General features: G+C 47.2%; 1 protein-coding gene across 1 annotated transcript; it reads right to left on the reverse strand.

The window, feature by feature from the left end:
- Positions 1 to 6,490: 6,490 nt before the first annotated feature.
- On the reverse strand, positions 6,491 to 9,513 carry LOC308139633 (uncharacterized protein). The gene is made up of 4 exons (XM_080509097.1): positions 9,326 to 9,513; positions 8,775 to 9,218; positions 8,257 to 8,310; positions 6,491 to 7,679 (listed from the first exon to the last, which is right to left on the reverse strand). The coding sequence occupies exons 1-4, from the start codon at positions 9,450 to 9,452 to the stop codon at positions 7,204 to 7,206; spliced, it is 1,101 nt and encodes a 366-aa protein (XP_080365223.1). The 5' UTR covers positions 9,453 to 9,513; the 3' UTR covers positions 6,491 to 7,203.
- Positions 9,514 to 12,395: the final 2,882 nt, after the last annotated feature.

A 12,395-nucleotide genomic window follows, 5' to 3' on the forward strand; every position in this document is an offset into this window, starting at 1 on the left:
CCTTACGCTGCAGCTTAAACACACGACTTATAAAATGTTCAAAAAACAAATAAGTGATTCGCTGTGCACTTTGCATTTTCTCCGTCTGTGTGCATTAGATTCCTCTCAAGTTTCCAGTTGAATAACATGAAATTTAGATTAATTGGTGACTGTAGCCGTCATCAAAGTCAGCTATGCAATTTAAAGGTATACAGGAGGATTTTCTTCTTCCGGGTGGATCATCAAAATAACTGGTCCTCCCAATTGTCAATCATTCTGGTGATATATGACGTAAGCCCGTCGTACGTGCTCGTCCCTGCGCGCAGCTCACTCCACACGGTTCTCATCAAGCCGGTGGCCGACCCGACGCATTATTCTCGGACATTTTTACACAGTTTCACCCCCCCTGGTGCAAATCTTCTTGTAAAGTGAGCTTATGTGAGCGATGCCCACTTGTGACTTGTAAACAGAGCGTGCACGAGGAGAACTGGGCTCGTGCACGTCTCTCGCACGCGTTTTAGTAGGCGTTCCGTCTCGGGAGCAGGTACAGCGTTGCGCATGCGCATTTTTTTCAAACGGTGGAGAGGGCGGTTCTTTCCTAAAATTCCTGAAAATCCTCCTGTATACCTTTAAGTTAAATTGATTATTTTTGAGTTAAAACCAGGAGTAATTAGTTAATAAAATCATATTAGTTGTTTTATTAATACGCTAAAAAAGGCTAAGAAACACAAAGGTGAATATTGTTTGAAGTGGAACCTTTCTGTGGAACAAATGTTGTTATGTTGTTGTGGTCAGGTAATTTATGTTAGATGCACTATATCAGTCACCGCATCTGTTAACACAATGAAAGAATTAGAGGACTGAAGAACAGTGCAGTGTTTTCCTTTGGAAGTTTTCTTCCCCAAGTTTATGCGGCCAATGAGGTATGAAACGTATACCGATGTTTATATTGTGTAAGTTCACAGGAAGAAGAAAGAAAAATTATGTCAGAAGTTTAAAAGTAATTTTCCTCTGATTGCTCGTAAAAAAAAACTTTGTCTCGTTTTTTGCCATCGCGTCCAACGATGTGTGTGTTGTAGCATCTTGACACTTGTGACCGTGACACGTGTGTGTGTGTGTGTGTGTGTGTGTGTGTGTGTGTGTGTGTGTGTGTGTGTGTGTGTGTCACACACATGCTCCCATATATCATATCTCCCTCCTTCACGCCTCGTGTCACACGTTCGACCATCACATCATCTCCTATTCCTCTGGGGGGGGGGGGGGTCGTTTTGTGGGTGTGAACAGCGGTTATCTCCAACATCTCTGCTTCATCAGCGAGGAGGAGGAGGAGGAGGAGGAGGAGGAGGAGCAGCAGATGGACAGTGCTCCCTCTCTGCTGTTGTCGTCTGTATTACTTGCTGGAGTGTGACATGAGCGTGCCACGGGGCATGGGAACCACAGAGGAGTCATGTCACACCCACTCCCCCCCCCCCCCTCTCTCCCCCCCACCCCACCTCCACCACCACCTCCTCCACCACCACCACCACCCTCTCCGGACCTCCCATTAGTCGGAGTGGCCGGCATCTGCCTCACACATCCAGGCCCCGCGGCAGCTTGGAGGTCCGTCTCCCCAAGGACACGTGGAGAAAGAGCTGGGTGGGGTGGGGGGGTGGGGGAGGGGGGGGGGGGGGGGGGTGGTGCATGTGGCCCGAGGCCTCGGGGGGGAAGAGTCGGCCTGCTGTGGCCACTTCTGCAGCACCAAGCCGGCTGTCAACCCCCCCCAACACCAACCACCCCACAATGGAGGGTGGAACGGCTGTCTGAGATGCTGCGTGTGTGTGTGTGTGTGTGTGTGTGTGTGTGTGTGTGTGTGTGTGTGTGTGTGTGTGTGTGTGTGTGTGTGTGTGTGCTCACGCAGCCTCTAACTTATGCACGTCATGCAGCTGATTGATCGGGTCTCATTAGGATGCTGCATGCTGAAGCACTGCTGGGTACCAACACACACACACACACACACACACACACACACACACACCAGTGTGTAACAATGACTTCTGGCGGACAAACTGTATTTCGTGACCATCATATGAAGCCTTTAGCGTCTCGTCAGACAATCTGTTCGTTCTGCTGACGGAGCCTCACAACTTCATAGAGAAACTCTTGTTTTAGTTAAAAACCAACAAAAAAAACCCTTTGAAGTGTCATCAAAGCACCTCAACCAGTCACATCCATTGTTACATCCAAATAACTTTATTTTTTCAAACTTGTTTGCAAATAGCGATGGCATCTTCTGCGATGGCAGCGATTGTAGAGCATCTTCCTCCTCTAACAAGATTATAGAGCATCTTCCTCCTATAACACCAGATTGTAGAGCATCTCCCTCCTCTAACAAGATTATAGAGCATCTTCCTCCTCTAACATAAGATCATAGAGCATCTTCCTCCTCTAACATCAGATTATAGAGCATCTTCCTCCTCTAACATCCGATTATAGAGCATCTTCCTCTAATGTCAGATTATAGAGCATCTTCCCCCTCTAACATCACATTATAGAGCATCGTCCTCCTCTAACATCAGATTATAGAGCATCTTCCTTCTCTAACACCAGATTATAGAGCATCTTCCTCCTGTAACGTCAGATTATAGAGCATCTTCCTCCTCTAACATCAGATTATAGAGCATCTTCCTCCTCTAACATCAGATTATAGAGCATCTTCCTCCTACAACATCCGATTATAGAGCATCTTCCTCTAATGTCAGATTGTAGAGCATCTTCCCCCTCTAACATCACATTATAGAGCATCGTCCTCCTCTAACGTCAGATTATAGAGCATCTTCCTCCTGTAACGTCAGATAATAGAGCATCTTCCTCCTCTAACAGGATTATAGAGCAATAATAACAGATATCAGTCAGTTTCAACTTGCTGCAGTGCTGAACATCACCTAAAAGATCAATATATTTTGTCGCCTTAAACACAGCAAAAAAAATAAATAAAATCATAGTGTTTATATTTATCTTGTTGAAATTCTGTGAAAATGATTACATGAATAAAATCCTGACCAGAGTGTAAACACCTTGACTTCACGACGCCACAAAGGAAAAGAAGAGGCACTTCTCATTATTTATAACGCCGGTTTTCTCAGAAAAGCGGCTCTTGAACATAAGGAACAAACAAATGTGAGCCTGTGACTCGCTGATCGAGTCACAAATCCTCCTGGAGACAAAGGAGGCGAGGAGGTAAATAAACGGCGGCGAGGAGGCAGATGCATAATGACTCTTTTGTCGGGACACAAAAAAAAAAAAAAAAAAAAAAGAGCCTGGATAATTATTTAATCTGCTGCCTTCCTTCATTCCCCTACCTTCCCTCCCTGCAGCGGCAGATGGGAGATGAAAGGGTGGGGGGGGGGGGGGGCGAGTGGAGGAACAGGTGGGGGTGAAAACTGAAGACAAGGAAAAGGGCACGGGGGTCAGCCGGGGGGGCAGCAGAGTAGAAAAGGGGGGGGGGGGGGGGGGGGGTCCACATAGGGGCCGATCGATGGATAGATTTTCTCCACGTTGCTTTGTGTCTCTTTGAGTTTCGCCGTTTTTCCTCCAGATGTCGACCAACTTCAACAACAAGGTGGAGGAAAAGGGGGGGGGGGGGGATGGGGGGGCAAATATCAGGGTGGTGAAGCTGGGTTCAGGCTGAATGTGGCGCTTTGGGGAAGTTTAGTTCCTGTTGACGTCGACGTTCGACCACAGAAACTGAAGAAAACAGAGAAATGCAGCCTATGGAGGCATTTCTGAGGATATAGTGGTGATTCTGAGGAGGCCGCGGGGGGGGGGGGGGGCAGTGGAGGGGGGGGGGGCAGTAGGAGGGGGGGGGAATACAGTTTTATGGGCACTCAGAGTGAATAATAGCTTTTCAGGGAGGATTAAGTCTCAGGTTTAAGGGCCCCTGGAAAGAAGCGAAGGTAAAAGACCCCCACACAATGTGAATACAGCTGCTTATTCAGGGACCCCCCCCTCCACCCCCCTAACTACCCCCCGCCCCCCCCCCAGCCAGACACAATGATGCTGCTCCCTGCCTTACAGCAACGAAGGAAAACCCCAGCAGATTGTTGAGCTCCCACTGGAACTGCCCCCCCTTCACCCCCCCCCCCCCCCCCCCCCCCCGCCTGCTGCAGCAAGCCGCCCTGGCAGCTGTTTAACCAACCCTGTGTGTGTGTGTGTGTGTGTGTGTGTGTGTGTGTGTGTGTGTGTGTGTGTCAGTATTTCAGTCTAATTGTAATTAACAGTGACCCCCCCCCCGCCCCCCCCAGTAGCATCCTGCACGACTCAGTTTTATACCCCAGGAGCAAGATGGCGTCTTCTTCAGTCTCCAGACCAGATCTAATGGAAGTTGTTTTGTTTTGTTTTGTTTTGTTTTGTTTTTTTAACTCGTGCCAAAATTCATCATAGCTGCAGATTTGTAGTGTTATTATGACACAAGATGCTCTATAATCTGATGTTAGAGGAGGAAGATGCTCTATAATCTGATGTTAGAGGAGGAAGATGCTCTATAATCTGATGTTAGAGGAGGAAGATGCTCTATAATCTGACGTTAGAGGGGGAAGATGCTCTATAATCTGGTGTTATAGGAGGAAGATGCTCTATAATCTGGTGTTAGAGGAGGAAGGTGCTCTATAATCTGATGTTAGAGGAGGAAGATGCTCTATAATCTGACGTTGTAGGAGGAAGATGTTTTATAATCTGTGTTAGAGGAGGAAGATGCTCTATAATCTGGTGTTATAGGAGGAAGATGCTCTATAATCTGACGTTATAGGAGGAAGATGTTTTATAATCTGTGTTAGAGGAGGAAGATGCTCTATAATCTGATGTTAGAGGAGGAAGATGCTCTATAATCTGACGTTATAGGAGGAAGATGTTCTATAATCTGATGTTAGAGGAGGAAGATGCTCTATAATCTGATGTTAGAGGAGGAAGATGCTCTTTGATCTGATGTTAGAGGAGGAAGATGCTCTATAATCTGGTGTTAGAGGAGGAAGATGCTCTATAATCTGGTGTTAGAGGAGGAAGATGCTCTTTGATCTGATGTTAGAGGAGGAAGATGCTCTATAATCTGACGTTATAGGAGGAAGATGCTCTATAATCTGACGTTAGAGGAGGAAGATGCTCTTTGATCTGATGTTAGAGGAGGAAGATGCTCTTTGATCTGATGTTAGAGGAGGAAGATGCTCTATAATCTGATGTTATAGGAGGAAGATGCTCTATAATCTGACGTTAGAGGAGGAAGATGCTCAATAATCTGGTGTCAGAGGAGGAAGATGCTCTATAATCTGACGTTAGAGGAGGAAGATGCTCTATAATCTGGTGTCAGAGGAGGAAGATGCTCTATAATCTGGTGTCAGAGGAGGAAGATGCTCTATAATCTGGTGTCAGAGGAGGAAGATGCTCTATAATCTGGTGTTAGAGGAGGAAGATGCTCTATAATCTGGTGTTAGAGGAGGAAGATGCTCTATAATCTGATGTTAGAGGAGGAAGATGCTCTATAATCTGGTGTTAGAGGAGGAAGATGTCCTGCAGGAGTGCAGAGACACAGACAGGTAAATATTTTCCGACACGCCACTCAACCTTTAAAAATGAGAAACTCCTTCAGTAAAAGCAGCGTCGTAGGTTTGTTGAGTCTCGGCGGGTCACTAACCAGCTGGTTAGCGGGTCACTAACCAGCTGGTTCACTTTTAACCAGTAACTCAAGTTACAGTTGGTTTAAATTGGAATAATCCCAAAAGAGGGATTATTGGAGAAATTTAAAATCCAGATGATTTACAACATTAATATAATTTCTTTCTCACGTCCACAGAAAGAAAAAAGTATTTAAAAAATCAACATTTCACTTAAAAATGAGGCAATTCTGGTTTTTATTTTCTTCTTAAACCATCAATGTAAAACATCAACGTCAGTTTTTTAACACGGAGCCGGTATTGAAGTGTTTAATATAAAAGCATGGATTTGGAACAAATATGCAAATTATAATGGGAAAAAAAGAATTGATCAATTATTTTAAAAGAATTTCTTCAGATTTATCAGGTGTATTTATTTATACCTTTGTTCATTTTTGAGAAAAGAAACCCAATAATAAAGTGCTTCTTCACCGCTGAACCCCTCCAGCGGTGCAGCAGCGCCCCCTGCTGCAGCCCCAGTGGTGCTGCACCCATGAAAAGACTTCACATGTAGAAAAATGTTAAAAAATCAGAGAAGCCAAACGCAGGAGAGTTTAAAAATCAACGTTTGTTGTTTTTTTCTTCCACCGTCGTTTCTGTACGAGATTCTAGAAAGTTTCTTCACACTTTGTTTGAAATAAAATGTGACCGTGAACTTCTGCATTCCGTTTAAGTCCGTCTTGTCGACGTTCTGAAGTAGAACTTTGGTTTTTCACTGAAGAAAAATGACACCCGGCTTAAATTACATGAGGAATTTATTTGGAAGAACTCACTGGAACTTTTCTATTCGAGTGTTTTCGCACTGTAAAAAAAAAAACTAAGTCAGACAAATCACAAAGTTTTCACTCACAACCAAACACACGGGCGGTTTCTTCTCTCCGACATAAGAACCATATAATGGTCAGGTGCAGACGTCCGTCCCCCGTCACGCTGCATGTGATCGTCTCAGGAAGTGAAGGAAACCCGAAAAGCAGGACATGAAGAACGTGAGTCGTTAAAAAAAAAACCAAAACGATTGAAAATCAGAGTTTTCCACGAGTTAAAAGGTTGTAAAAGCTTCAAATGTGGTGTTTTGTTAATAAAAAAAAGAAAAATCAAGTGTAAGAGTCTCACTTCCAGAGGGCAACGCCAGCTCTCGCACGTTTCTACGGACACCTTCAAAATAAAAGCACAGGAAAATCTGTCGCACTATCAAAGAGTCCAGCATGTGATCGTCTCAGGAAGTGAAGGAAACCCGAAAAGCAGGACATGAAGAACGTGAGCGAGTCGTTAAAAAAACCCAAAAACGATTGAAAATCAGAGTTTTCCACGAGTTAAAAGGTTGTAAAAGCTTCAAATGTGGTGTTTTGTTAATAAAAAAAAAAAAAAAATCAAGTTCTCGAGTCTCACTTCCAGAAGTCGCCGCGCGGCGGGCAACGCCAGCTCTCGCACGTTTCTACGGACACCTTCAAAATAAAAGCACAGGAAAATCTGTCGAGCACTATCAAAGAGTCCAGCGTTCCCGCGCGGAAGTCAGTGTGGCAAACGTGCGGCGGCGGCGGCGTTACAGCGCCGGCCGGCCGTTCAGTTTGTCGTGCATGAGCGCGATGGCGCCGCCCGTGAAGTCTCTGAGCACCTGCACCGTCTCGCGCTGCAGCTGCAGCGACTCGCGCACGAACTCCTGCTGCGTCTCGGCCAGCTGCTGCACCGACTCCGACAGCAGCTCCAGCGAGCGCGACACCGTCTCCAGCAGCACGTTGGTGGCGTGCTGCTCCTGCAGGCTGAGCGAGGCGTTCTGCAGCATGCTGTCCCTGGACCTGTGCGGCGCCGGCCCGCCGGCGGGCAGCGCCTCCGACGGGCGGGGCGGGGGAGGGGGAGGGGGAGGGGGCGGGGGAGGGGGAGTGGGAGAGGGAGGGGGAGGGGCCTCCTTCTGGACGCCGTTGTTGACCTGGTGGTCGTCCGGCGGTTTCGTCGTCTGGGTGGAAGGGAGCAGGTCGTCCCTCTGGTCGTCGTCCGAGTCGGGGAACACGGGCTCCGTCTCTGATCGCCAAAATAAAACAGGACGTCAGCGTTTACCGTCTCTCCGACAGGAACTCTGACGTTTATAAATTAAACTTTATGACTAGAATATTAACGTGTGTGTTGTTAATCCAGGAAGTTGATGTATTTCTCATGAATTCTGAGTTCAGGAGGTTACGTCACAGAATCTGCTGTGTCTGTGTGCGTTGGACTGGCTCCGCCCACTCACACGCCCATCTATGGGAAGAGGGGGAAGTACTTCCTCTCATGGCGCCATGTGCCAGAGCAGAGCTGCCTGATTGTGGGAGGAGTCAAATGGGGGAGGAGCCTACCTTGATTGTGATTGGCTAAAACCCCCGATGACACTATATAGGGTTTGATTTCTGATTGGCTGCTTGGAGCAACACACTTTTTAAAAGAGAGAGAGAGGGAGGACACACTTTCTTCACCTCTAGGGCGTCGTTCCAGATGTGGAGACGATTATTACTGCTGGAAAACCAGTAGGGCGGGAATTTTGCACCATGTGACCCTTTAATTCAATCGGATTGGACAAATACTGCGTTAAAGAAGAGAAAAGTCCCGCTTGAAGACTGCTCACCATCTGTTGGAGGTAATTCTTCTTGTCCGTCCAAAGAAGTCTGTGACGTGTCTCCTGAAACATTCAGAACCGTTACTCTCCATCGACATGTGGTACTGTAACGGTAGGCGATGCAGTTATGGTCAGAATTACCGGCGACCCTGATTATTACGCAAAAACTTGAGTATATTTTCAGTTACTTGCAAAAATCTGCTTTGTATAGAAATATTCAAAGTGAGTGAGTGAATGCCAAGAATGCGTGCATATATTAAAATCTAAATCCCAGAGGTAAAATATCCAGTAAATATGATTTGGTACGATGTGATAAAGTCACATTGGTGCAGTCAGAAAAACAGATTTGGACTTAATTGTGTCATTTGCGTTGTTAAAGGAGGGGGAGGAGCCTGCCCCCTGGTGGCGACCCGCTGTCACAGATTATTTGAAATGTACATATCTTATACAGATTAGCTGTAAATTCGAGAAATAATAAATGCAGGGTGCGAGATCCTGCCCGGCAGTGTCTGATCTTCGGCCCCTACCCGTCTGTGTGTTCCCACTCATGGTGGACGAAGACGGCAGCGGCGCGGACCCCGTCTCCGAGCCGCCGTTGGGCGGCGAGCTCTGCATCTTCATCATGTCGTCGTCGTCCATCTCCTCCTCCTCGTCGTCCGGCACGTCGTCGTCGTCGCCCAGCGGGCCGAAGTCGCCGGTGGCGTCGTCCACCGCGCCCATCTCCAGGATCTGGAGCACGATCTTCTCCGTGGGGTTGAGGTCTCGGGACAGGCGCGAGTTGATGCCCCGGTTGGGCACCGTCCCCGCCTGCATGGCCGCCACCTTCCGCTTGGTGTCGCACTTCAGGTCCGACCACTTCTTCACCACCTCCATGACCTCGCGCTGGCACTCCCCGATCTCGTTGACGCGCGCCGTGATCTCCGCCCACGTTTGCTTCTTCATGTCCGTCGGCACGCCGCGGTTGAATTTGCCTGTGAGGGGAAAGAGCGCGTCGACGTTTCTACCCTCCTGTACGTTCACACCTTCCCTCTCCGTCGCCGCAATGTGATTAATGGTTAAACTCTTCCGGTGTACGTACCGACAACGACCATCCGGTGCTTCCTCACTTCATCCAACAGGATGTGGACTTCACTGAAGGAGAACCGGGCCTTTCTCTTCTTGAAGCGGATCACACTGTCCTGGCCGTAGTAGATCGGCGAAGACATCGTCAACACACAGAGTCAGCGGGCGTTCCTCTACTCCGTAGCGTCTGCTGCTCGTCAGGACTTCTCCAGCTGCTCACGAGAAAAGGAAACGACAAAGATCAACCACAATCCAAGCGAGGAAGGTACAGTTGAGGGTGTTTTTTTTGTAAAGGTACGGTTGGTTTATCAGTCCGATTAAAAACAATCACGAACAGGAAAACCCAGAAAAAGCACGTTGTAAAAACAAGCGTCGACTTGCATGTGATTAAGTGAAGTCAGTAATGGACACGCCTCTTGAGTGGTCAGTGACTTTTGGTCACAAGTGACTTTGTCGTCGTTCTTTCTACGATACTCAAAGCCACAGCGTCGGGATCGGAATCAAAACTGAAAAAGCTGAATCGATACACCTGTATGGTACAGGTACCACAGATTGGAGGGTAGTTACCTGTACAGGTACCACAGATTGGAGGGTAGTTTATCCGTACAGATACCGCAGATTGGAGGGTAGTTTATCCGTACAGGTACCACAGATTGGAGGGTAGTTTATCCGTACAGGTACCGCAGATTGGAGGGTAGTTTATCCGTACAGGTACCACAGATCGGAGGGTAGTTTATCCGTACAGGTACCACAGATTGGAGGGTAGTTACCTGTACAGGTACCACAGATTGGAGGGTAGTTTATCCGTACAGGTACCACAGATTGGAGGGTAGTTTATCCGTACAGGTACCACAGATCGGAGGGTAGTTTATCCGTACAGGTACCACAGATTGGAGGGTAGTTTATCCGTACAGGTACCACAGATTGGAGGGTAGTTTATCCGTACAGATACCACAGATCGGAGGGTAGTTTATCCGTACAGGTGCCACAGATTGGAGGGTAGTTACCTGTACAGGTACCACAGATTGGAGGGTAGTTTATCCGTACAGATACCACAGATTGGAGGGTAGTTTATCCGTACAGGTGCCACAGATTGGAGGGTAGTTACCTGTACAGGTACCACAGATTGGAGGGTAGTTTATCCGTACAGGTACCACAGATCGGAGGGTAGTTTATCCGTACAGGTGCCACAGATTGGAGGGTAGTTTATCCGTACAGGTACCGCAGATTGGAGGGTAGTTACCTGTACAGGTACCACAACTTGGAGGGTAGTTTATCCGTACAGGTACCACAGATTGGAGGGTAGTTTATCCGTACAGGTAGCACAGATTGGAGGGTTGTTACCTGTACAATACCACAGATTGGAGGGTAGTTACCTGTACAATACCACAGATTGGAGGGTAGTTTATCCGTACAGGTACCACAGATTGGAGGGTAGTTTATCCGTACAGGTAGCACAGATTGGAGGGTAGTTACCTGTACAATACCACAGATTGGAGGGTAGTTACCGGTACAATACCACATATTGGAGGGTAGTTACCTCTACAATACCACAGATTGGAGGGTAGTTTACCTGCACAGGCATTAGACTGTAGTTTACCTGTAGCGCCAGCAGCTGGATCGTTACCATAACACTGACAGACACACGACCAGCCTCTGAATGAACAATGGGCGATGCTCGCTTTGCTCATTCACTTTGCGCAGCTTCATGCCGCGCAAAGGTCCGCTCCCCGCTCGCCTCAGAAACCACCACAACGCCGCCGCCCGCTTCATTTTATTTAACTTATACGTCACTGATCCGCCTCGCGCGGGCTGTTTGGCTTTATTGTCACGTTACACAACAGCGGCTCGGCTCGTTAGCTCTCGCCGCTAGCTCATGCTACAAATGGCTCCAGATCGCACCGTGAGGTCTCCCGACTTCCCTCCAGCGGGGTTGGAGGGAAGTCGGGGATGTTTACGGAGGCGGCGAACGTACCCGAAAGTCAAATGAGTTCTGCTCCGGCCCAGAAACGAGATGATAAACTTCCTTAGCGTCCAGATAGCAACCATCAAGCTAGCCACTGTGACGACAGCATCAGGAAAACTACTTCCGGTTCGCCGTGAACCGATTAGAAAATAAAACTGGAAGGTGGTGAGCGTTAACGAGTAATACGATGGTAGATGCCAATATCTTGTTCTCCCGTGTGTTGGTTCAACTTCCAATCATTCATGACCGTATCAGTCGATACTGGGTCAAGACAGTAAAGCACGTTTTACTTTTTTAGGTTGTACATTAAATTTAAAGCATTTTACTGTGAAGGAGCACGTTGAGTTCTGGTATGGTGCGCTAACTTGACTGACAGTGAAACCACACGCACACCACTAGTCTATGACAGTAACGTTTATGAATTTAAAGACTGAGTATAAATGAAAGTTTCATTTACAAGGGCGTAAAATATATTTTATGTGAGGTGGGTGGAGCAAATCATCCTAAATAATTTTTCAACCCCGAAAAAATACGTTTGCATATTAATTTAGACACATCTAAATCCATTTCTACGCTTCATGTCAAGTTTAATTGATTTATTTTTTTAAAGATTCGTAGAATTGTAGATGTATGCTCACTCATGAGCAACTGTGATTGACCTCCAGTTGGATTAAGTGTTGTAAAGTAAACTAATTGTATTTTATTAATCTCCTTGGATAAATTCCTCTTCCGCATTGAGCAATCCCATTTCTAGGGTGCAGCAGTGCAGTACGGCCCTCCAGGGAGCTTATGGGAGTCGAGGGTCTTGTTCATTGAGCTGCCGTTGGCACGATAGTGCAGATTTGAGTTTATGAAAACAGGATATACTACATCACCAGTCACACGGAACTCAAAACGTCATTGAAACTTGCACCCGAGACATGGAAGGTTTCATTTTTCCACTGGATCGTCTTCATGCTGGAATCAGGATCCTCCAGTCGGGGTCAAGACCGAACCCGAAACGCCGCCGACCACGTTTTTCATCCCGAGAAGCTAAATTAGTGGATCCGGGTGACAAATCGCTGAGTTAAATCACCCAAAGTGAACCGACGGCAGACACAGCGACACATGGAAGACACCG

This window comes from Blennius ocellaris (assembly GCF_963422515.1).
Source record: "Blennius ocellaris genome assembly, chromosome: 14".
Lineage (NCBI taxonomy): Eukaryota > Metazoa > Chordata > Actinopteri > Blenniiformes > Blenniidae > Blennius > Blennius ocellaris.

What these genes read in the sequence shown, in the direction of transcription:
- LOC308139633 (XM_080509097.1), bottom strand. Translation starts at nt 9,452, where the DNA reads ATGTCTTCGCCGATCTACTACGGCCAGGACAGTGTGATCCGCTTCAAG. An exon ending in GCACCGGATGGTCGTTGTCG is followed by an intron (nt 9,219 to 9,325) that starts GTACGTACACCG and finishes TTCCCCTCACAG; the next exon opens with GCAAATTCAACCGCGGCGTG. An exon ending in AGAATTACCTCCAACAGATG is followed by an intron (nt 7,680 to 8,256) that starts GTGAGCAGTCTT and finishes TTTGGCGATCAG; the next exon opens with AGACGGAGCCCGTGTTCCCC.